This window comes from Carcharhinus amblyrhynchos, chromosome 8 (genome assembly GCF_965287045.1).
Source record: "Carcharhinus amblyrhynchos chromosome 8, sCarAmb.v2.hapA, whole genome shotgun sequence".
NCBI lineage: Eukaryota > Metazoa > Chordata > Chondrichthyes > Carcharhiniformes > Carcharhinidae > Carcharhinus > Carcharhinus amblyrhynchos.
This window is the reverse complement of record NC_137331.1, coordinates 10,760,435-10,786,954: the sequence shown is the minus strand read 5'-3', so window position 1 is coordinate 10,786,954 and position 26,520 is coordinate 10,760,435. Positions and strand designations below refer to the sequence as shown.

The window sequence follows — 26,520 nt, the reverse complement described above, 5'->3', positions numbered from 1 at the left end:
ATGGCTTAGAAATTTGGTCCAATTGAACCCCTTTTTTGGATTCTAAATGGCTTCCAAAACCTCCAATTTGGTAGATGCGAAGTTCATGCATTTCAAAGTCAGTGTGCTGCCATTTTGGTAAAGGCCAAATATCAATATGTCTGAAACAGACTTAAGCTAAATAGCTATCTGAGGGCCTTATTGCAAGAATGACTTGCCCTGAGTCAACCAGTATGGTTCATAAGATATAGGAGCAGAATTAGGCCATTTGGCCAAATCTGTTTGCCGTTCGATCGTAGCCGATATGCTCCTCATCCCCATTTTCCTGCCTTCTCCCCGCAACTCTTCAACCCATTTACCAATTAAAAATCTGTCTAACTCCTCTTCAAATTTACTGTCCCAGCATCCACGACACTTTGGGGTTGGTATAGTATGCTAAGTAAATTTGATCTGAATACTTTCAACTCAGGTTTTACCTATCACAGATTTCTGTTTCAAAATTAGTTTGAAAACGTTTAAAATTAGTATTCTCACTTGGGATAATATGAGTAGCTGGTTTAACAATTCAGAACGTCACCTTGATGCTGGAGCTAAATTACAGTGGAGAAGAAAAAACATCATCAGCTGTGCTTGTTGCCAAGATTTCAACATTCCCTATCAGTAATATCTGACCTTGTCTAGATATTTTATACTGAATGAATGTCCCCTGAATTTTTGAAGGTGAAGAATTATCAAGTTATTGCTTAGTTGTACAAAACTTGACTATTGCTGAAAAGAGACGTGTTGTTGAAACTTTTCGTCATGCACTCATTAGGACAAATATAAGAATACCAAATTGCAAATGCTCACAACAGATTATACCATAGCAGAAGAGAGCTACTGATTGATTGGCAAGTTGACTGATTCACTAAGACATTATCATGGAAAAAGCATTTGGGAACTCAAGGCTCCCAAGCTTCCAGGTAATTCAAAAAAAGGTACAAGGCTTGAACATGTAACTTTTGCTTGCAGAGAACAGATCCCTGTGTATGAATGTAGACTGTACTCAACCACCACATGCTTGTTAAACCTGAAACAAAACATGTATTATTAAATGTAAGTTTGCAATTTGGTAGCACTTGCTGGACAATCTGGATTGTGCCAATAACTGCATTAATAACCCATTTAAGACAACTAGTGAAGCTTGTAACATGGCTCATTTCTGCTTGCTAGAAGCAACATACATTCATGCGTTTTCCACAAATAGAAGGAATATGTTCAAGTGTTATCTTTTTTGAATTACTCAGAAGAATATGGAGCCTTCATAGCAACGTCGCAGCCAATCAGAGCCAACTTGCCAACCAATCATGCAGTTTTCCTCGAGTCATAAATTGTAACTGTTTGAAGAATGGCATTCTAGCATTTGTCCTGATGAGAACAAGACACAAAACTTTGGCAATATGTCTCTATTTTGAACAATGTTTAAGGTATCGCTTTCCCTTAGCATTGCTTTCAAATGGCAGTCCGATAACCATACTTTGCCACTTAGAGTATGGAGCAATTATCAGTTGAAGACGACTTGACTCTCAGTATGATGGTACATTTCTGTACTGAAAAGATTGGGAATTCGACAGAAATGTTAAAATACAGCCTTTCGATTGCAAAATTTAATGCAATTGAACTATTTTGAGCCAAATGCTTAGACTGCAGCCGCAGGAACACACTTAATATGTTTTCAATTAACTCCATTTTCGATGACTCTGCAAAAAACACAAGGTCATTTTAAGAAAAGTGTTTCAATATATATGAACAATTAAGTTGGATAAATGTTGATGAGCTAACAGTGCTTTTAAAAATTAATTTGCAGAGACTCTTTCCCTAATGACCTACAGTTTAGTATTTTAATGAGATTCACCGTTGACCAGACACAGACTCCAAACTTGAAGGTTAGTTCTGTATATGTAGAGACCCAATGTATTTAGCAACTGTAATCTTAGAACCTGTTTGACTGCTCTATGGAAAAAGTATTTATTTTAGGTTTTCTAGTTCTTTCTTGATGTATGTGGAGTCTGCGTTTTGGAAAATGTGCTCTTAATTAAGAATAGAGTTATCCTGGGTAGGGGAATGGAAACCAGGATGCAACATTGGGAAAGAAAAACAAGGTATATGGAGGAGGAAGTGGCGAACTGGTAATGTAACTGAATGAGTAATCCAGAAATCCAGGCAAATGTTCTGGAGACAAAAAGTTCAAATCCCAGCCTAGTGGAATTTAAAATTGATAAATCTGGAATTAAAAGTTAATAGTCATAAAAACCCTTCTGGTTCACTCATGTCCTCCTTTAGTCTGATTTGCATAGAAATTCAGACTCTCAGCAATGCAACAGACTCTTAGAAACCCTCAGAAGTGGTCTAACATTCCATTCAGTTGTACCAAGCAGCTACTAGTCAAAAGGAACTAAAAGGGACAGACTACCTAGCATTGACCTCGGCACAACAGTGACAACCACATACCCAACCCTGCAGAGTCTTCTTCATTAACATCAGGGGCTTCTGCCAAAATTGGGAGAACTGTTCCACAGAGAGGCAGGCAACAACATGACATGCTATTTACCCAATCATACTTTACAGCCAATATCCTAGACGCCACCATCACCATCCTGTTTCATCGGACTACCCATCAGAGGTGGTGGCCAAGTTGTATCATTCAGGAGTGGGTTGCTGTCCAGACTCAATTAACTTCAAACCTCATGAAGTCTCATGTCATCATAGATAAGGAAGCCTCAGACTGATTACCACCTGTCACTCCTTTCAGCGGATCAATCAGTACTCCTCTGTGTTGAACACCAATTGGAAGAAGTACTGAAGATGCCAAGAGCACCAAATGTCCTTCAGGGAGAGAGACTTCAGTTTTGTTTTATTCATTCATGGGTTTTGGGCATCACTGACTGGGCCAGCATTTATTGGTCATCTGTGAGGGCCTTTTTTTTAAAGAGTCAACAACACCGAGCCACATGTTGGCCAGACCAGATAAGATCAGCAGATTTCCTTTCCTAAAGCTCATCAGTAAACCAGTTGGGTTTTATGACTATCAACACTGTTTCATGGTCTTCCTATGACTTTAATTCCAAATTTTTATTGAATTCATATTTCACCATCTGCTATGGTGGGATTCAAATCCAGGTCTCCAGAGCATTACCCTGGGTCTCTGGATTACTAGTCTAGTGACAGTATCACAACATCCCTACCTCCACTTTGTCTATCACCAAGATGACTCAGTAGTACCACTACTGATTGAACTTGCCCAGAATACATTCTGCATCTGGAAAGCTATCCTGGGATCAGGATGGTACAAGAAAACAACTTATTTTTATATCCTCAATGCTGTAATCCAAGTTCAAGAGCCAAGTTCCTGGAAATTGTCTTTCCTTTTTCTTTCCCTCCCTTCACAATAAAGTAGTGAATCTTTGCAATGCATTCTTCTACCTTAATAAATCTTTTGCAGAGGAATGTGACTGTTGCACATTCAACGCTTCAAGCTCACTGAATAAACTAGATACTAACCTCAAATATAAGTTTTAATTTCTACAGACCAATCTGTTGACAATCAACAGATTTTTTTAAATTAAATATCACGATCAAACCATATGAAGCCATAGCAGGTAATGGATTTGGCCTTCGGATTAGCCATGATCTTTTTGAGTGGTGTTTCAGCCTCAAGGGACTGAATGGAGGATTCCTACTTCTCGGTACAAAATTGGAAATTAAACTTAATTTTTTATTCTAACTATTACTGATGAGTAACAGAAATTACAAAATTTGCATTTGCAAGGGTAAAGACAAGGGAAGGTGAAGGCAAATTCATCCCTTCTCATGAAAGCAGAGGTTTCGTGAAAGTGGATAAAGCAGAAAGGGCGAACTAATGATGATAAATTGTCAGAACATTCTGGTTCAAACATTGAGTCCCCATCATAGTTTCTGAATTCACGTTGATTAGTAATGATCCTGGTTTTAATTTTGATTGTCCCTTGTATGTAAAGCCATAATTTACCAATGCTGTCTTGTTTCTGCCTGAACTACAGGTGAAAGTCGCCATTTTGAAGTACATTGAAACATTGACTCTACAGATGGACCCTGCAGATTTTGTAAATTCCAGTGAAACACGTCTGGCAGTATCACGGATCATAACATGGACAACTGAGCCAAAAAGCTCTGATGTTAGAAAGGTACCTATTTTAGTTTTTTTATGTATGTTATTTTAGCTTTGTACTTTTTTTTTGGTCACAGTATATTGAGTAATTGGAAGAACTCCATTATTTATTATCCTGCCATGATTGTCAAAGCAGACAAAAATTGCTTATCAAAAGATCAGTTAGTTTATTCCAGAGTATCAGATGACAAAACAATCATCGAATGATTAAGATTTTTAACTCTTCAAGCAGGCTTGTCCATTTTTTTTACTCAGGGACTGTATTTGCATATTTTTCTCACTCAAACAGCTGATGAGAACATTTCAGAAAGATGACGTTTGGTGCAACAATAAACTGAATTTCAAAATAGTTGTGGTTTAATGGAGAGAAACTGTTATGAAACAAATGTAAAGCCATGTCAATAGAGTCATACCAAAACGTTGGAGGGTTGCGTATGTCATTGTAAGTTTGTGGGTGCATGTCTGTGTTGGTGTGTCGTGGTGACAATGAGTGAGAACTCCAAGGCGGACTCTCACTCACCCCCACCCACTCAATCTGTTATTTAGTCACTCACTCTTCTCTGTGGACACACACACACACACACACACACACAATCACAATCGCTCCTCCAAATTTCTTCACACACTGTCAGTTTCTATTGAATTGCCTGTCATCCTTGGCGTCAGCAGCACTTAATCTCCCAGGAGATCATTTTCTAGCATTAAAATGACATGATTAAGAACCTCGTTGATGTTACTTGCAAAAATGTCTCAAAACCCTTTATGGATAATCTGAAATATTGGTTCTTAATGATGTATATGTTTGGAATAATGTGAGGAACCATGTACAATCCAGTAGGGAACCAGTCCAGTCATTACACAAAAAAGAGTATTTAGTAAAAAAAGGAGAAAAACGTGACAAGAAAGGCTAATATACATTATGATACTTAAGTATATAAAGAACGAAACACATTTGAAATTACCTCGTGTTCCAAAAAGATATCACATTCCCTGACCTCAAGGAGGAACCCCTTTTCGCAAACTACATCCAATTTAGTAACTCTATGCATCAAAACTAGCTAATAGTTAGCACACTGTGCAGCTTAGATGACCAAGCCTGGGAAAAGACTCTTCCTGGTTGAATGAAGGCACAAAACTGCTTTTAGAAGAGAGTATATGCAGTCTGCCTTGGCTCTAGATGTTAGATGGCCGTGGAACAGACTTCCATGGCTCTGATCGTAAATGAAACAGGGCTGTTTGAAGATTAGATAGCGATGGCCTATCTGATGGATGAAGAAGTAGCCTCCTTCCCTGACGAGGGAACTAGCAATTGTCTCTTCAGGCTCTTTAATATTCAACAGGTGGATTTAGCTGCCTACTTCTCGCAAATTTCCTGCCACTAGAAGTTATCATTTGTAGAGCTGCACTGGTTTCTGGAAAAACAAAGAAATCTCACAACACCAGCTTTAAGTCCAACCGGTTTATTTGTAGCAAACTGGTTGGAATTTAAGGTGGTGTTGTGAGATTTCTTTCTGTTTTACTCCAGTACGACGCCAGCATCTCCACATCCTGGTTTCTGGTATTCAGTTTTTCTGATATGGCAGTTCATAACTCAATTTTTCTCGCCAGCTGCTAATCTTGTTACTAGTCAAATTGCATCTCATTATTCCTCAAGATGCCCGCTAATTTTGTTGGCTTTGCTATTTTGATTTTGTCTCAAGTTCAACTGTTAAGCTGGTTAACTTTACAAATTCCAACAATTAATTAGTGTTCAGTCCACTATCACTTCTCATACCTCTCCAGATTTTGAGGGTTTGCAAACAAAGGTTTGCTGTCCCTATGTTTTTGCAGGATAATTCTTAACTATCACCTGTAATAGCTGCCTGCCTTAAAATAAAAGCTCAAATGTCCCAAGTGAAACCTGATTCTTTGCAAGTGCTGTTTTTAAACAGTTCAACGTATCATTCAAACAGTGTTTCTTTTTCGCTAGCAAATTTCACAAAAGTCTAATTCTGCCTCAGGTTTCTAAACTTTTGCCTATAAGCTTTTGAACTGAAGTACAAAGGCTTAACTGTGCCTTAATCGACAAATTCTTTTGAGAAGATTGAATAATTTTCTACTACTTCCCCACCAAAGCACATTGTAATTGAAATTGTCCAAATTTCTCTAAATCAGCAGAAATGAGATAAAATGCATTTCAACCCCTTACTTACTAAATTTAAATCATTAAATATTTCCTGCCATATCAAAACCAAGAATTACAGCTGACCCATCATCATATCTATCTTCTACTTCCTGTCCACATAATTGAGAATGCTTTGTTTCTTGACTACAATCATTATTACCCTTTGTCTCTTGTACCTGGGTCATTCAGCTCTTGACCTCATGACAGCCTTGGTTTAAAGGTGGACAAAAAAGCTGAATTTCAGAGTTGAGGTGAGAATGACATCAAGGCCGCGTTCGACCGAGTGTGGTATCAAGGAGCCCCAGCGAAACTGGGATCAATGGGATCAAGGGCAAATCTTTCCACTGGTTGGAGTCATACCTGGTATATAGGAAGATGATTGTGGTTGTGGAGTGTCAGTCATCACAGCTCCACAACATCTCTGCAGGAGTCCCTCAGGGTAATGCCCTAAGCCCAAAAATCTTCAGCTGCTTCATCAGTGACCTTCCGTCCATCATAAGGTCAGAAGTGGGGACATTTGCCGTTGATTGTACAATGTTCACCATTTGCGACGACTCAGATACTGAAGCAGGCCTTATTCAAGTGCAACAAGATCTGGACAATATCCAGGTTTGGGCTGACAAGTGGCAAATAACATGCATGCCACACAAATGTGAGGCACTGACCATCACCTATAAGAGACACTCTAACCACCGCATCTTGGCATTCAATGGTGTAATCATTGCTGAATCCCCCACTATCAACATCCTCAGGACTCACCGCATAAACACAGTGGCTACAAGAGCAGGTCAGAGGCTAGGAATACTGCGGCGAGTAACCCGCCTCTTGACTCCTCAAAGCCTATCCATCATCCTAGGCATAAGTCAGGAGTGTGATGGAATACTCCCCACTCGCCTGGATGGGTGCAGCTCCAACAACACCCAAGAAGCTTGACACCATCCAGGACAAAACAGTCCGTTTGATTGTCACCAAATCTACAAATATTCAATCCCTCCACCACCGACGCTCAGCAGTAACAATGTGTACTATCTACAAGATGCACTGCAGCGTTTCACGAAAGATCCTTAGACCTTCCAGGACCACGTCCATCTAGAAGGACAATGGCAACAAATAAATGGGAACACGACCACCTGCAAGTTCCCCTCCAAGCTACTCACCATTCTGACTTAGAAATATATCACAGTTCCTTTGGAGTCGCTGGGTCAAAATCCTGGAATTCCTCTGTAATAGTATTGTGGGTCAGCCCGCAGAACATGGACTGCACGATTCAAGAAAGCAGCTCATCACCACCTTCTCAAGCCCAACTAGGAATGGGCAATAAATGACGACCAGCCAGCAACGCCCATGTCGGACAAATGAATAAAAAAAAGACATCTTTGCCATTTAATCTCTCCTGTCCTCTATACTATCCCAGACCTTCCCTTTTTGTTCTTCCATCCTCTTCCCCACTTTCATTGACATAAACCATCACATTTCTACCTTCATTCAGTTCGAATAAGTATCACTTCCGACTCAAAACATGAACTCTGTTCTTCCACGGGTGCTATCAGACCTCTTGAATATTTCCAGCGCCTTGTTTTTTTATTTCCAGTATCTGCAATATATTCCTTTTATTTTCCACAAGTACACAAAATGTAATCTGGTTCGAGACACCAATGTCTGTCACTAAGAGTTGCTCAGTAGCACCATTACTGACGGAACTGGTCAGGTCCTGAAGAACTGCCAGATTGAGCCTGTGGTAGGTGAGGGAAAATCACCAAGAAAGAAACACCTAATTTACCTTATCCTAACCAAACTACCAGTCGGATGCATCTGTTCAATACAGGCTTGCTAGAAGTGACAACTGTACAATGTTTGTGGCGTCAAAAATTCAGCCTTGACATTGAGGGCACCCTCCATTGAGTTGTGTGGTGTTACACCATGTTAGGTTGGATAGATTCAGAACAGATCTAATAGTTCAAAACTAGGCATCCATGAGGCGTTGTGGACCTCAGCAGCAGCAGAATTATGCTCAACAAACTAACAAGCCCCGACATAACCTTCATCAATCACTACCAGGAGCCCAACTGTGATTCAATGAAGAACGCAGGACAGCGTGCAAGGAACAGCATCAGGTATACCTAAAAAGTAAGAAGCCAATTTGCAGAAGCTACAAAACAGGAATACGTGCGTGCTGAGCTGAGAAACAACATTTAATAGTGCAAAGCGATCACAGAACTAACTAATCCGATAAAAGCTATGCAGTCTTTCTAAATCCAGTCATGAATAAAGGTAGAAATTGAACAACTAAATGGAGGAGGGGGCGCCACAACCATCCCATCCTCTATGATTAGGAAACGCAACATGACGGTGCAAAAAATGCAACCATCTTCGGCTAGAAGTCTTGAGTGGATGATCCATCGCTTCTTCTCCTGTGATCCCCAGGATCAAAGATGCCAATTCAGTTCACACCATGTAACATCAAGGAACACTAAGCTCTGAATGCAGCAAAGCCTATTGGCCCTGACAAAAACTCCACTGTAATACTGAGGTCTTGTGTCAAATCCAGCTGCACCTCTAGTCAAGTTGTTGCCGTACAGCTGCAACATTGGCTGCTACTAAACAATTGGAACCTTTCACATATGTATCCTGCATACAAAAAGTAGGTAAAATCCATTCCAAACAATTGCCCCACTCCATCAGTATATTTTCAATCATCAGCAAAATGAGGGAAGGTGTTGGTGATAGTGCCCTTGAGTAAGCAGCACTTAGTCAATGTAACCTGCTCATCAAAGCTCAGTTTGGGTTCGCCAGGTATACTCAATTCCAGGTCTCATTACAGCTTTGGTCCAAACATGGTCAAAAGAGCTGAATTCCAGAGAGGAGGTGAGTGAGACACCCTTGGCATCAAGGCAGTATTTGACTAAGTGTGGCATTGAGGAGCCCAAGTCAATGTGAAATCAAGAGGAGCACTTTGTATTAGAACATAGAACATTACAGCGCAGAACAGGCCCTTCGGCCCACTATGTTGCGCCGACCAGTTTTTTTTAAAAAAAACACTGACCCACTAATCTAAACCAATCCCTTTTCGTCCATAAACCTATCCAGAGATCTCTTAAACGCCCCCAAACTAGGCGCATTTACAACCGCAGCAGGCAGGGCATTCCAATCCCTCACCACCCTCTGGGTAAAGAACCTACCCCTGACATCCGTCCTATAACTACCACCCCTTAATTTAAAGCCATGCCCCCTCGTGCTAGCATTCTCCATCCGAGGAAAAAGGCTATCACTATCCACCCTATCTAAACCTCTAATCATCTTATATGTTTCAATAAGATCCCCTCTTAGCCTCCTTCTTTCCAGCGAAAACAACCCCAAATCCCTCAGTCTCTCCTCATATGACCTCCCTTCCATACCAGGCAACATCCTGGTAAACCTCCTCTGCACCCTCTCCAAAGCCTCCACGTCCTTCCTGTAATGTGGGGACCAGAACTGCACACAGTACTCCAAGTGCGGCCGCACCAGAGTTGTGTACAGTTGCAACATGACGCTGCGACTCCTAAATTCAATCCCCCTACCAATAAACGCCAAGACACCGTATGCCTTCTTAACTACCTTATCTACTTGATTCCCAACTTTCAGGGATCTATGTACACATACACCTAGATCCCTCTGCTCCTCCACACTATTCAAAGTCCTCCCGTTAGCCCTATACTGAACACATCTGTTACTCCTACCGAAATGAATTACCTCACACTTCTCCGCATTAAACTCCATCCGCCACCTCGCGGCCCAGCTCTGCAACCTGTCTAAGTCACCCTGCAAACTATGACACCCTTCCTCACAATCTACCACACCACCGACTTTGGTGTCATCAGCGAACTTACTAATACACCCAACTATACCCTCATCCAGATCATTAATAAAAATTACAAACAGCAGTGGCCCCAAAACAGATCCCTGAGGCACACCGCTCGTAACCGAACTCCATGACGAATATTCACCATCAACCACCACCCTCTGTCTCCTATCTGCCAGCCAATTCCTGATCCAAGTACCTAGATTACCCCCAATCCCGTACATCTGCATTTTCTGCAGAAGCCCACCATGGTGAACCTTATCAAACGCCTTACTAAAATCCATATATACCACGTCAACTGCCCTACCCCTATCCACCTCTTTGGTCACTTTCTCAAAGAACTCAATAAGGTTAGTAAGGCACGACCTACCTGCTACAAAACCATGCTGACTGTCTCTAATCAATTCATTACTCTCCAAATAACTATAAATCCTATCCCTAATAATTCTTTCTAAAACCTTGCCCACAACAGAAGTAAGACTCACCGGTCTATAATTCCCGGGGAAGTCTCTGTTCCCCTTAAACAATGGGACAACATTTGCTGTCCTCCAATCTTCCTGTACTATACCAGAGACCAACGATGACCTGAAGATCAGAGCCAGAGGCTCTGCAATCACCTCTCTAGCCTCCCAGAGAATCCTAGGGTAAATCCCATCCGGACCAGGGGACTTATCTATTTTCAAGCCCTCTAGAATATCCAGCACATCCCCGGTTTCAACTGCAATACTTTCTATTTTACACCCCTGCACCCCAGTGACCTCCACAGCTACATTCATGTCCCCCTGCGTGAACACCGAAGAGAAATATTGGTTCAATGCCTCTCCAATCTCTTCCGGTTCCACACACAACTTCCCTCTACTGTCTATAACTGGCCCTAATCTTGCCCTAACCAACCTTCTGTTCTTGACATACCTATAGAACGCCTTAGGATTCTCCTTAATCCTATCAGCCAAGGTCATCTCATGTCCTCTTTTAGCCCTTCTTAACTCCCTCTTCAACTCCCTCCTAGCCAATCTAAAGCTTTCTAATGCACTACCTGAGCCCTCAAGCCTCATCCGAACATAAGCCTCCTTTTTCTTCCTAACCAACGAATCAAGTTTTTTAGTACACCACGGTTCCCTAGCCCTACCAAATCCTCCTTGCCTGACAGGGACATACCTATTGCAGACCCGCAGTAGCTGTTCCTTGAAAAAATTCCACATTTCGGACGTTCCCAGTCCCTGTAATCTCCTAGTCCAACCTATGCTTCCTAATTCTCTCCTAATAGCCTCATAATTACCCTTCCCCCAGCTAAAACTACTGACCCGAGGTTCAGGGTCAGTATTGGTCAGGGTTATCCCTAGCATAATAGAAGATGGTTGGAGGCCAATCATCTCAGCTCCGGCATTTTGCTGCAGAAGTTCCTGTGGGCTGAGGACACAGTCCTGTCAGCTTCATTTGCTTCATCAATGCACTTCCTCTATTGTAAGGTCAGTGTTCTGTACTATTCACAGCTCATCAGATGATGAAACAGACCATGTCCACATATAATAATATCTGGACAGCATTCAAGTTTGAGGTGATAAATGACGAGTAATATTTGTGTCACCCAAATTCCAGGCAATGACCATTTACAACAACAATCTAACCATCTCCCCTTAACTTTGAATGGCATTACCATCATCTTCATGCTGGGGTTATCATTGACGAAAGACACAAATACTGTTGTTGCAAGACAGGGGCTGAGAATTCTGCAGCAGGTAACTCAGCTCCTGACTGCCCAAAGCCTCTCCATCATCTGCGAGGCATAAGTCAAGAGTCATCAAGTTATACTGCATTGAAAAAGGTCCTTCAGCCCATTGTGTCTGTGCCAGTCAAAGACAAGTGACTAACTATTCTAATCCCATTTTCCAGCACTTGGCCCAGAGCCATGTATGCCTTGGCATTGCAAGTGTACACCTAAACTTCTTAAATGTTATGAGGATCTTTGCCTCCACCATCCTTTCAGGTAGTGAGTTCCAGACTCCCACCACTGTTTAGGCGGAAATGTTTTTCCTCGCATCCCCTCTAAACCTCCTGTTCTTTACCGTAAACCTGTGCCTGTTATTCATTGATCCCTCAACCAAGGGGACAAGTTTCTTCCCAAATTTGATACATTGCAATCATGTCCCCCTTCAATTTCCTTTGCTCCAAAGAAAACAACCCCAATCTATCCAATCTCGCTTCTTAATTCCCCATTTGCCTTTTTGAGTGCAACTCCAACAACACTCAGGAAGCTCGATACCATCAAGGACAATGTAACTCACTTGATTGCACAACATCCACTAATATTAATGCCTTAAACATTCACGCCTTTCATTACCAGCACACTGTGACTGCATGATGAATCATCTACAAAATACATAGCAGCAACCCACCTAAACTCCATCAACAACACCTTCTAAACCCACAGCTCTCCCACCCAGAAGAACAAGGGCAGCACATGCATGGGAACTGATTATCTGCAGATCCTCCTCCAAGTTACACATCATCCTGATTTGAAACAACATTATTGTCCCTTCACTGTCACTGGGTGAAAACTCTGGAGCTCCTTTCCTAACAGCACTGTGGACACAGGTGCACCAGATGAATTGCAGCAATTTAAGAAGGCAGCTCACCACATCATCTCGAGGGCAGTTAGGGATGGGTAGTAAATGCTGGCCCGAACAGCAATGCTCCCATTCCAAGAGGAATTTTTTAAAAAAAAACTTTCATCCTGAAATATTGTCCTGTGGAATCTGAGCTGCACCCGCCAAGGCTAGTATATTATTTCTTGAGTATTTTGCCCAGAACTTAACACCGTACTCCAAAAGGGACATAACTGGAGCTTTCAACAACTGTAACACAATTTCCCTTCAAGCCCTCTTGCCATAAAGCCAATATCACAATAGCTTTTCAAATTATTTCTTTGTACTTGTCCACTAGCTTTTCATGATTCTTCTACATGGGTTGCTAATTCCTTGACCCTCATTAATTCTTAGTTTCTCAACATTTAAAAATAATTCTAATCTGTTTTTCTTGGGTTCAGCATGGATGACTTGACACCTCCATAGGTTTAACATCAAAATCACAGATTAATAAAAAAAGCCAACTTGAGTGAAAAGGATAGATAGGAAGATTTAATGGACTAAATTCTTGGCAGTTCCTATTATTGTTTCAGATGCAGAATGTTTTCCAGGTTTAAAGAAATACTGTAATGCCAATGTAATGTTTCCTATGAGACAAAAGTTGGTTCTTTTTGATCAGCTATGCATGCGTTAATTTAGTTTAAAGGGCCCTTTGAACAAACTGCCATCAGCCATTCGGACATATCATAGTTGTTCTGTGACCTAACGCCATATACCTGATTTTGCTCCTTATCCCTTAATAACTTTATCTAACAAAAATCAATCCATTTTGGTCTTAATTTTAGTAGTTCGTTCAATATCAATTGTAATTTACAGAGGAGAATTCCAAACTTCTACCACCCTTTGCATTTCACTTTGAAAGGTTTACCTTTTAGACTACCCTCTAGTCCTTGGTTTCCCAAATAGTGGAAATAGTTTCTCCCAATCTACCCTGTTGCCAGGATCAACTGACTGAGTACTTGGATAAGTGTGAAGTGATCAGGCTGAATCGATACAAATTTTTCAGAGTAAATCTGACTAATTTCATTTGATGGTTGATAAAGAAGTACCTATATATCTCATGAGATTGTTAGCAAACATAGAAGCACATGGACTTGAACCTAACCTTGCAAGATGGATAGGAAATTATTTGGGAAGTAGGAGTCAGAGAGTAAGGATAAAGTTAGTGTACCTCTTATTTTCAGGATCTGACAGTTGCTATTTGTAAGGGATATATCCTGGAACCACAGCTTTTCACCTAGTGTATCAAATATAATGGAGCAGAGAGTTGTGCATCCAGCTTTACAGGTGACACAAAGTTGGGAGACATAGTAAATTGAACAAAAGGGAGTAAGTTGTTACAAAAACATGAGAAGTTACTTAAATAGACAAAACTAGAGGATGAAATTCAATACAAGGAAATGTAAAGTCACCCATTTTGCATCTAAAACATTGGTGTATTCACTTAATGGTGAGAAACTCAGAATTGTGGAGGAGAAAATAAATTTGTGCACTTCAATGCAAGCAATGGACAAAGTACAAAAGATAATCGGAAAGGTTAATGGAATGTTAGCTTTTGTCTCAAAGGAACTGTACTACGAAGGGAAACAAATTATGTTTGAGTTTGAATTCAGCTTTAATATCCCACCTGAATTACAGACTTGGTTACAGCACCTGCTGAAGCATATATTACAGATTCACCAGAAGAATACTGGCCTTTTTGAGTTAAATTATACAATGGCATTACAAAACTTAGCTTGTATTATATTGATTATATTGTTAATATATCGTTCAAGTGTGATCTAATTGAGATGTCTAAAATAATGAAAGGACTTGTTGGAATAAATTTAGCCTCTTGTGGGAGCATCTGATACATGGGCCACAATCATAAAATTAGAGCTAAGCCATTTAGAGTTAAGCCATTGGAAGAACGAGGCACTTTTTCAAAAATCTCTTTTGTGTGCGTTCATTCACAAGTCTACAAGATTATGAGAGGCATGAACAGAGTGAATAGTCAGAAGCTTTTTCCCAGGTGGAAGAGTCAATTACTCGGGGGCACACGTTTAAGGTGTGAGGGGCAAGGTTTAAAGGAGATGTACAAGGGAACTCAATGCCGGGGGAGGTAGAGGAAGCAGATATGGTAGTGACTTTTAAGGGGCGTCTTGACAAATATATGAATAGATGGGAATAGAGGGATATGGTTTTAGTTCAATCGGGCAGCATGGTCGGTGCAGGCTTGGAGGGCCAGAGGGCCTGTTCTTGTGCTGTAATTTTCCTTGTTCTTTGGGCCTCAAAGATGAGGGCTGAATTTATTGTCCATCCACAAGTGTTCTTGAGTTTGTTAGACAACTTCAGAAGACAGTTAAGAGTCACACACAATCCTATGGGTGTGCAGTCATATAAGACTGAAAAAGATTGGCAGATTTTCTTCCCCAAAGGACAGGCGTGAACCAGATGGATTTTTACAACAATCCTGTAGTTTCCTAGTCACCAATACTAACATATTCCAGATTATTCCAGCATTTTACTTAATTTAACTAACAAAATTTAAATTCCCACTTGCCATGATATGATTTGAACTCGTAGTTCATTAGTCCAAGCCTCGGGATTACTAGTCCAGTAACGTAATCACTTTCCTACTTAGCCACCATGCTGCATTAATTAAAATGCTCATGACCAAGATTGATAAAATTTTGTTTATTACATACATTTAAGGACATGATTCATGAGGGTAACCGGAGTTGACGTGTACAACAGTCATGTGATTGGCAAAAGATGTTCATGGGACTGAATGGCCGACCCTTGTTTCTGTGATTCATCTACTGTTCTTAAAGTCTACACTCAGCTCTGCTTTCTCCAATTGGTGGAAATGTTCTAAATCCATCTACAGAGCTTAACTTGGGTTAAGTGCTTTTATGTGAATTTTCTCCCACAAAATAGGTTTAAAATAAGCAAAGCTGGAATAGTGTCTGACGTTGTAGTTGTCCAAATGTTGCCGATGCAGCTCCATGATGTAGCAACAGTTGTATAGCTCAGTTTGTTTTGTGACTTGTCTGGTGGCCTAAGCTATGCATGACAAACTGATACATAAGTACATCTCTCTTAGGGGTGTCACAGTGGCATAGTGGTTAGCACTGCTGCCTCACAATGCCAATGACCTGGGCTCAATTCGCAGCTTGAATCACTCCCTGTGTGGAGTTTGCACGCTGTCCCTGTGTTTGTGTGTGTTTTCTCCAAATGCTCCAGTTTCCCCCCTCAGTCCAAAAGACATGCTGGTTAGGTGCATTGGTCATGCTAAATTTTCCCTCAGTGTACCCGAACAGGCGCTGGAGTGTGGCGACTAGGGGATTTTCGCAGTAACTTCATTGCAGTATTAATGTAAGCCTGCTTGTGACTAATAAACTTTAATTTGCATACAAACAATTCCATCTGCTCTACAGAGTCTCTAGCTTACAACTTATCACTTTTACATCATGAGGCAAATCACCATTTCGTTACCATAACTACTACCCTTATGCCACACACCCCCAGTATAATATTTTTAAAATAATGTTAATCTATTTCTTAAACAAATTAAATTTTGAACTTCTGTAACCTCCTTTATCATATCCAACTCATACTCTTTCTCCACCCTCAAGTTACTGTTATGAAGGATTCAATCTCCCTTTGTGTTCTCAGCTCTTGTCTTTTCACTGGAAGACAAGATCAGCAAAGTGGGACGGGCAGCTTTCCAGGATTGCAAGTAATTGGATGTGGTCTTCATGTCAGACAGTTCCACTGTCAGGATCATGAAACCTTTGCAAAGCAAGACTGATCAAGTCAGAAGACTGCAAGAGATTGAGAATTGTACTCTATCAAACAGGAAAACGATATACCAACATTCGCTCAGGAATTTTCTGCTCCCTTTTAGCACATTGAAGAAAAGCCTGAAAAGATGAAATATAGCTATCTTCCATTCCAACTAAATGTTGCACAGCTGCATTGTTCACTGCTGCATTCAGGACAAAAAAAGGCGCTCGATATTTGAGATTTGATAAAATCAGCATGACGAAGAACAGCAAAATTCTTTGAGACGTTGCAGGAAGCTAAAGAAAAATAACTTCCCAACAACAACTCAGCAACTATTTTCAATTTCTGTAGGTAATGGTCATATTGACATACGTGGAGAAAGTGAGTGGGTACGAGTGAGAGCCTGCAGGCATTGGAGATGAGAGTGGGTGGGCCGAGGTAGACATGAAAGTATGTGTCCAATATGAGTTGCCAGCATTTCTAGCGGTTCACTTCCCATTTTGACCAAAGGAGCAGCAACACTCTTCCATTAAAAATGACAAAAGCTAAAACCCAGTACATTTTTTAATAAGAGAACATTTTAATTAAAGTAATCTGATATAAAAGAGAAAATTAGTGTTTTATATGTTTGTGCATATTGTGCAAAAATAATTTTTGTTGTGGTTTGGCTCTTCAATGCAATAAATATGCTTCTTAATTATTATTTGGAGGTCAAAAAGGTTCCATGGCTAGAAATGTTTGGGAAACCCTGTTATAAATGATGAACAGTAAGACGTCTCACAACACCTAAAATCCAACAGGTTTATTTGGTAGCATAAGCTTTCAGAGCACTGTCCCTTCATCAGATGAGTGGGAGTTCTGTTCACAAACAGGGCATATAAAGATGCAAACTCAATTTACAAAATACTGGTTAATAATATGAGTCTTAAAGGTGCGAACAGTGTGAGTGGAGACAGGGTTAAGCACAGGTTAAAGAAATGTGTATTGTCTCCAGCCAGGATAGTTAGTGAGATTTTACAAACCGAGGCAAGTCGTCAGGTTTACAGATGGTGTGACATGAACCCAAGATCCCGGTTGAGGCCATCCTCGTGCGGAACTTGGCTATCAGTTTCTGCTCGGTAATTCTGGGTTGTGTGTCGTGAAGGCTGCCTTGGAGAATGCTTACCCGAAGATCAGAGGCTGAATGCCTGTGACTGCTGAAGTGTTCCCTAACAGGAAGAGAACACTCTTGCCTGGTGATTGTCGAGCGGTGTTCCGTTATCTGTTGTCGTAGCGTCTGCATGGTTTCCCCGGTGTACCATGTCTCGAGACATCCTTTCCTTCAGCGAATCAGTTGACAACGTTGGCTGAGTTGTAAGTGTATGTACCGTGTACCTGGTGGATGGTGTTCTCACGTGAGATGATGGCATCCGTGTTGATCTGGCACGCCTTGCCGAGGTTGCTATGTCAGGGTTGTGTGATGTCATGGTCACTGTTCTCCTGAAGGCTGGGTAGTTTGCTGCGGGCAATGGTCTGTTTGAGGTTGTGCTGTTGTTTGAAGGCAAGAAGTGGGGGTGTGAGGATGGCCTTGGCGAGATGTTCATCTGCATCGATGACACATTGAAGGCTCCGGAGAAGATGTTGTAGCTTCTCTGCTCTGGGGAAGAACTGGACGACGAAGGGTACTTTGTCCACCATGTCCCGTGTTTGTCTTCTGAGGAGGTTGGTGCGGTTTTTCGCTGTGGCGCATCGGAATTGTTAATCGATGAGTCACGGTCAGATGGAACTTGTTGATGTCGTCAATGCGATCAATGCCAGATTTATCAGATGCACTCGCAAGACAGCCCTGAACATTACCTAAGCGCAACACGATGCCATCAGCACACTCAAGATCCACGGCAACATTGTCAACAATGTGGATATGCTGGCGTTGGACTGGGGTAAACACAGTAAAAAGTCTGACAACACCAGGTTTAAGTCCAACCGATTTATTTGATAGTAAACTCACTAGCTCTTAAGAGGGAAACCCCTCGAAAGCTAGTGAGTTTACTATCGAATAAATTGGTTGAACTTAAACCTGGTGTTGTCAGACTTTTTACTGTACTTTACATTGTCAACAAATCAGCAGACAAAGGGACCACTGTCATACTGAACAGAACAGATTATTGCAGAGAACTGTACCGACAACTGAACAGTGAGGAACACTACAGTTACTCGCAGATCCGACCAAAGAACACAACCATCAACTCAACAGACTGATCGAGACCTTTTGAAGCGGACCCTCGGAGCACCCTCCGTGCTCTCATCCCATGTACTCCCCGCGTTGGAGATCTCTACTGCCTCCCGAAGATGCACAAATACAACACACCTAGCCATCCCATCATATCGGGCAATGGGACTCTGTGCGAGAACCTCTCTGGCTACGTTGAGGGCATCCTGACACCCATTGTACAAAGAACCCCCAGCTATTGTCGTGGCACTGTGGACTTCCTACGGAAACTCAGCACATATGGAGCAGTTGAACCAGGAGCACTCCTTGTCACAATGGATGTCTCGGCGGTCTACACCAGCAGCCCCCACGATGACAGCATTGCTGCAACTGCCTCAGTACTCGACACTGACTACTGTCAATCCCCAGATGCAATTTTATAACTCATCCACTTCATTTTGGACCACAATGTCTTCATCGTCAACAACCAGTTCTTCATCCAGACACACAGAACAGCCATGAGGACCAAATTTGCCCCTCAATATGCCAACATCTTCATGCACAGGTTCGGATAAGACCTCTTCACTGCACAGGACCTTCTAGTGCTATGCACTAGGTACATAGATGACATTTTCTCCCTTTGGGCTCTTGGTGAACAATCACTGAAACAACTTTATGATGACATCAGTAAGTTCCATCCCACTATCAGACTCACCATGGACTACTCTCCGGAATCAGTTGCATTCTTGGACATGCATTCCATCAAGGACATTAACCTCAGCACTTCACTGTACTGCAAGCCCACGGATAACCTCACGATGCTCCATTTCTCCAGCTTCCACCCTAAACACGTTAAAGAAGTCATCCCCTAGGGACAAGCCCTCCAAATATAGACATGATCTGCTCAGATGAGGAGGGTCGCAACAGACACCTTCAGATGCTGAGAGATGCCAGATCATCAATACGGATGCCATCATCTCATGTGAGAAGACCATCCACCAGGTACATGGTACGTACCCTTGCAACTCAACCAACGTTGTCTTCCTGATATGCCACAGGAAGAGATGTCCCAAGGCTTGGTACACTGGGGAGACCATGCAGATGCTACAGCAATGGATAAATGAACACTGCTCAACAATCACCAGGCAGGAGTGTTGGGGAACACTTCAGCAGTCACAAGCATTCAACCTCTGATCTTCGGGTAAGCGTTCTTCAAAATAGTCTTCACGACATACGACAACCCAGAATCACTGAGCAGAAACTAATAGTCGGGATCTTGGGTTGATGTTATGCTATCTGTAACCCCCACGACTTGTTTGGGCTTGTGAAATCTCACGAACTGTCCTGGCTAGAGACAGTGCACATCTCTTTTAACCTGTGCTTAACCCTCTCTTCACTCACATTATGTGTACCTTTAAGATTTGATTACCTCTAAAGACTCGTATTCCAACCATTATTTTGTAAATTGAGTTTGTGCCTTTATATGTCCTGTTTGTGAACAGGACTCCCACTCACCTAATGAAGGAGCAGCGTTCAGAAAGCTTGTGGCTTGTGCCACAAAATAAACCTGTTGAACTTTAACCTGATGTTGTGAGACTTCTTACTGTGTTTACCCCAGTCCTACGCTGGCATCTGCACATCATAGATGATGAAGTCACAGGTTTTGAGCTGCAGTTAAAGGAATCTCAGTGAACTGCTGCAGTGCATATTGTCGGTGGTACCCCATGCCATTGTGAAGAAAGTGAATGCTTATGGTGGTACAAGCAGGTTGCTTTCTCCTGGATGGTATTGAACTTTTGGGATCATGCTAAAGCCCTATTTATCCAGGCATGTGGGGAGCATTCCATCATAGTCTGAATTGTGCTTTTGGATTGTGGATAGACTTTGGAGAGTTGGCAAGAACTCATTGCAGAATTCTCAACCTCTGACCATTTAGCCCTGTGACTGGTCTAATGCAGTTTCTGGTCAATGATAGCCTCCAGAGTGTTAATGAAGGGTTTCATCAATGCTAATGCTGTCAGATGCGAAAAGGGAGATGGTTGTATTCTGTTATTAGAGTTGGTCATTGCCTGGCACTTACGGCATTAATACCAATTGCCACAGCCCATGTCTGGACGTTGTTCAGGTCTTGCTGCACCTGGGCATTATTTGAGGAGTCACAAATGGAGCTGAAATATTGTACAATGATCAGCAGACATACCCCTTCTGATATTATTCTGAATGGTAATTGGATAGATTGGATTTGTCCTTTTTTTTTAAGGACAAGGCATAACTATATATTATCAGGTAGCTAGCTGTACTTGTATAGTTTGGGGTAGGGGAGGTCTGAAATGCTGAGCTGCACCATCATTGAGGATACAGATGTTCATGGAGACACATCATCTCGTTAGTTATCTAATTGTCCACCACCATCCTGAACTGGATGTGACCTGATTCCAAAGATTTTATCTGTAGTTGTAAGTAGGCTAGACCAAGTAATAATGGCAGATTTCCTTCTGTAAAGGACATTAGTGGTGGAATAGTGGTTAGCACTGCTGCCTCACAGTGCCAGTGACCTGGGTTCAATTACGGCCTTGGGTGACTGTCTGGAGTTTGCATGATCTCCCTGTGCCTGCAGGTGCTTTGGATTTCCTCCACAGTCCAAATGTGCAGGTTAGGTTGATTGGCCATGCTAAATTGCCCCTTGATGTCCCAAGGTGTGAAGGTTAGGGGAATTAATGGGGTAAATACATGCGGCTGTAGGGGGGGGGGGTGTGTGTGTGTGTGGCGGGGGTGGGGTGGGGTGGTGTTGGACCTGGGTAAGATACACAGTCGGAGAGTCAGTGAACACTTGATGGGCTGAATGGACTCCTTTTGCAATATAGGGATTCCATGAGTGAATTTTTTTTTTACACCAGTCTGGTAGTTTCATAGTCACTGTTACTTAGACTAGGTTTTTTTTCCCTGATTTATTAAATAGAACTTTTATACCTTAACTCTTGCAAAATTTAAACCTGTGTCTCCAGAGTTTAGGATTATTCATCCAGTAAAATTAATAGTATGCTACCATTGCCTTGAAATTATATAATGTCTTTCGTGGCCTCAAAGTCCCAAGGTGTGTTCGTGTCAACAGAGTGCTTTTGAAATGGAGTCACTGATGTAGTGTAGATAGCATGGCAAACAATTTGCACACGGCAAGGTCCCACAAACATCAGTGGACTAAAGGATCTGATGATCTTGGTGTAGTTAGGATGTTTGAGGGATAAATGTTAACCAGAACACCAAGACGTTTCCTGGCAACTGAAAGCTCATGGACTGAGTAAAGATGTTCTGCAAAACAAACACCCACTCTGCGTTTTGCCATCCCAATTTGGAGGAGATAACATCATGGGCAGCAAATGCAGTATACCAAGTTGAAGCTCAAATAAATCACTGTTTAAATGGTCACCTGTGATTCTAAATCTTGCTCGACACCAACTCTGATTTGTCCTCCCGCACACCTTTTCCTCCTTGTTTAAAGATTATTGCATCTCTAAGCACTCACGGTTCTCACGGGTGGGACACTCACGGGTCACCAACCCAAAACTTTCACTTTATTTTTCAGATGTTGCCAAAACTGCTGCGTGTATCAGTTTTTGTTTTAAATCAGAAGATAATTTATTTTTGGAGATGTTTGAACAATGAGTATTGTTCATGTATAGGGTACTCTGAGAATTTTGTGTTGTATTTTGTAGTGCCTTGATAGGGCTTCAGTTCACTGTCATTCAAAAGTTGGCACCTGTGACAGTGCAGCCCTTTTTCAATTGTGTCAGCCAATAGGGAAAACAGATTGTTGAGAAAATCTTGAGGACCTAGGAATTGTTATAAATTTCCTTTGCCCATCATTCTAATGTTTACATTTAGGTCAAATTTTAATAGCTGCAACCTAGTGAGTAATAGATCATTTACCGAGACCCTGCTGCAAATGGCAAATCGAGTTTTTTACCAGTTGCAATTGGTAAAATGTAGTTCATTGGTTGAAATTGAAAATGGTTGATGATATAGTATCAAAATTTTGACTTCTCATGTCGGTTAAAGACTACTCCTTTAAGTAAAAATATATTTGATTACGTTTTAGTGATAGATATATGTGGCACTGGAGAAACGCTCAGCAGATTAAGTATGGTGTTAGGTGGAACTAATTTTTCCTCTTCCTCTCCTAGGCAGCTCAAGCAGTTTTGATATGCCTATTTCAACTCAACACTCCAGAGTTCAGCATGCTGCTTGGAGCTCTACCCAAAACATTCCAGGATGGAGCCACCAAACTTCTTCAAACCCACCTTCGTAGTTTAGCCAGCGCTACCCAGGTATTTTTTATTGCAATCATTACGGTAATTGTTAATTCTACGAGTTCCCAAGTGTTGAACACTGAAGCATCAGGACAGTCATGAAATGCAAGAACAAAACTTGAATAAGCTTTGCTCATGCTGTTATCAGACCTGCAACTTTAAGCACACTTTTTTCCAACTGACTGTGTACATACGGGATCGTTTGTTGAACATTGCTTTAATTAAAGCATGCATAGTTCAATCATCCAATTTGAGATAGATAAACTTCCGAAGTGATTTATTTTTGACATCAGCGTATGCAAGATATATAACTGTTGTAGGAAATGTACCTTTCCTCTACTGGTGTTAGCATGGAGGACTTTGCAGGATCAACTGGGATAGATGTGCCTTTGTTGGACAACTGTAGTGGCTGACAGTTCTGCACTCCTGCCTTCTGGGTCCCCTTAGCTGCCTTAGCTGAAGTCACACCCTCTTGTCACCGACCACTTCCCAAACCAGAAGATTCTATCACAAGTAGTGTGACCACTTCCTGAAATACGGCTTTCAGGTAACACTCACCCTCCCTGATATTCAAAAGTGTGACATATATATTGTGACTACTAAAGCAGATCTGATGCCTGATATATTGCAGAGACTCACCCTCTGATCCCCAAAGCCTTTCCACCATCTACAAAGGACAAGTCAAAATGTGATGAAATACTTCCAGCTTGCTCAGATGAGTGCACCACAAACAACATCCAAAGCTCAATGCTATCTTGCACAAAGCAAATTGACTGATCAGTGCCCCGTCCACCGAATTAAGCATTTACTCGATCCACCACCTTGACTGCAGTATACATCATGTACAAAATCCACTGCATCAACTTAACAAGGTATCTCTTCAGCACCACCCAAACTTGCAGTCTCTTCCACCTGGAAGGGCAAGACTGTTCCTCTGTCATCACTGAGAGCTCACTTGCTAACAGCACTGAAGTTTCTTCACATGGTCTGCAGCAATTCAAAAGGTGCTGCAGACCATGTGAAGAAGGGCAGTTAGGATTGGACAGAAAATGTTGACCTTGCTAATGATGCCCACACCTTGTGAAATAATTAAAATAGAAGCCAAGAATATTAAATGCCCATTCCTTTTCTTGTTTGAACCAGGTCTTTGTTATTGCTGCTGACATAATCCCATGTGGCTGTTTGTGCCTGCAGCTCAGGATCCTTAGTGACTGCATTCCATACATTTATATGTGCACTCCAAATTCATCTCCGTGTACCTTGCATTTACACTCTTTGATCCTTCCTATTTCTGAACTTGTTCTTATTCTAATGCTGTACGTTTCTTGCAGTCTTTTGTGCACATTGTATCTTCACACTCATGCTTTATCCTGGTACCCCACCCCCTGCTAAAGTAATTTAAACTCTTCCAAGCCCCCACCCTCTTGTTGCGCAACACACCCAATTTGTACAGGTCTTCTGAAATTCTCCTTGCTACATCAACACTAGACTTTTATGGCTAAGAGGTTGCAGTTAAAGAAGAAAGACTTGAAAGTTTCATTGAATCAGAGAAGGTTAAAAGGTAATGTGATAGATATCTCAAGAATTAGTAAGGATTCAATAGCTTTCACTGATTAGTGAGGTTATAGTTCAGCAGCATCTAAAATAAATCTTAGAAGTGAGATTAGCCTAAAATGCCTTTACAGGCAAGTACCTGATGAAGTCATAAATATTTTTTAAGCAGGAACTAGAAAGATGCACAGGAATACTGGAAAAGGAGAAAGAGAATTAGATTGGACTAGTTTTCCTAATAAAGAGATGTGATAGGCTGGAAGGTCTCTATGCTGTTAAGTTTTACAGCAGGAACCACACATCCTCATGTCATACACATGAGCTGCTGTCAATTAACTTTAATTATAATCTTGAACATAGTGCTTTTGGCTAAAGTATAATGGCATTTTATGGGGCAGTGAGATGCATGTATTGTGGTATTTGATATAATAATGTTGGAAATGACCAAATGATAGCCTGTTGGTCATCTGTCTGTAACTACTAAACTATGTAAGATCATGAACTGTAAAAATATATATTTTTTCAAGATGTTTACCTAATCATTTTTGTTAGTTTTTGCTTTAGATAAAATTAGGAAATTGTTTTGCTAAATGTTAATTGCATTTAACTTTTCTTTTAATAAAGCAAGGATCTGGCAACAGTTCTATAGCACGAAGCACACCACGTTCTCCTGCAGGTTGGAGCAGTCCCCTCACTTCACCAACCAACACAACTCAGAATACTCTACCACCAAGGTAATGTGAATATAAGAGGCAAGACACTGTTAGTTATTGTTAAATAAACCTGCAGACTCACATTTAAGCATAATTTCAAACATTTTTTTTGCAGTGTTTAGCCATTGATATAGGTAGATATAATTGGAAGCATTAATTAACATATAGTTGTATTGAAACTCACATTAGTAACCTACATGAATTTGTGCAATTTAGGAATTACCTAAATACCTCGGTGTTGTTTTGTTTTATAACGTTCCTTGAAGCACCTTGGGACATTTTATTACATTAAAGGCATTATATAGATGACGAGTTGTTATTGTTGAAAATCTTAATGGAGAATGTAGGAGACCTGAACAATGGCAGATTTGATAGTGAACTGAGCTGACTTTAGGAGTGGCAAAGCCCATTGCTTCACCTTGGGCATTAGAAATATTGCGAGCATTCAAGTTGGGAATTGCATCCTTCATATTACTATGGAGTAGCATGGATAGAATTTCACATTTAACTATAACAATTCAGAGGATACGAAATGTAACTGTGATCTGGCTATATTGTTTCATTCATAAACCTGGTAGACTAACCCTCTTGTTTCTGCATGTGATGAGAATTTCTGACGTTGTTCCACGAGCGAGATTAAAACTGGAAGCAACATTGAAAATGCAGTGCAGAAAAGCAAAACTACCTTTAACTTTATTGAAGACATTACGAATCTCTGATTAGGGGGTAAATTAGAAACTTGAAATTTTAAGTTTTTCCATGTTTACTGTTACAATTTGGGATCTCTCCCAATACTTCTAACTGAAAGTCACAATCAAAAGACAATTTCCATAGCAGACTAAGTGTTGTGATCCAACAATGAGAGTGATAACTTTTAAAATGATATTTGAATTCCTTATGACAAATTCAAATAATCACATAACAAGATTTCAAGTTAAAACACTTGCTGAAACAAAGACATTAAAAGCAACATCAACTCATAGAAACCCTGTGTTGAAGTGGAAATTTTCCTGCTTCTTGACTGTGGTGGAAAGGCTCAACAAAGTTCGTTCCAACAAAATAACTTGTCTTTATTTACGAAAGACTGCATGCAGTATTGGCAAAAACGTGAGTTCAGGGAGCCATCGTTATGACTTGCTAATTCTTCCTCAGGTCTGCCCTTACATAAAGAGTAAGTTCAG

General features: G+C 41.1%; 1 protein-coding gene across 32 annotated transcripts in view; it reads left to right on the top strand.

The window, feature by feature from the left end:
- The window catches only part of clasp2 (cytoplasmic linker associated protein 2), a 358,037-nt gene that overhangs the window by 282,919 nt on the left and 48,598 nt on the right, over positions 1-26,520 (top strand). For all 32 annotated transcript variants that reach the window (XM_080193660.1, XM_080193667.1, XM_080193651.1 and 29 more), the window contains 4 exons: positions 1,826-1,904; positions 4,038-4,181; positions 22,950-23,093; positions 25,251-25,360. In XM_080193660.1, the coding sequence (XP_080049786.1) occupies positions 1,826-1,904; positions 4,038-4,181; positions 22,950-23,093; positions 25,251-25,360 (477 nt within the window). The remainder of the gene's footprint in view (positions 1-1,825; positions 1,905-4,037; positions 4,182-22,949; positions 23,094-25,250; positions 25,361-26,520) is intronic.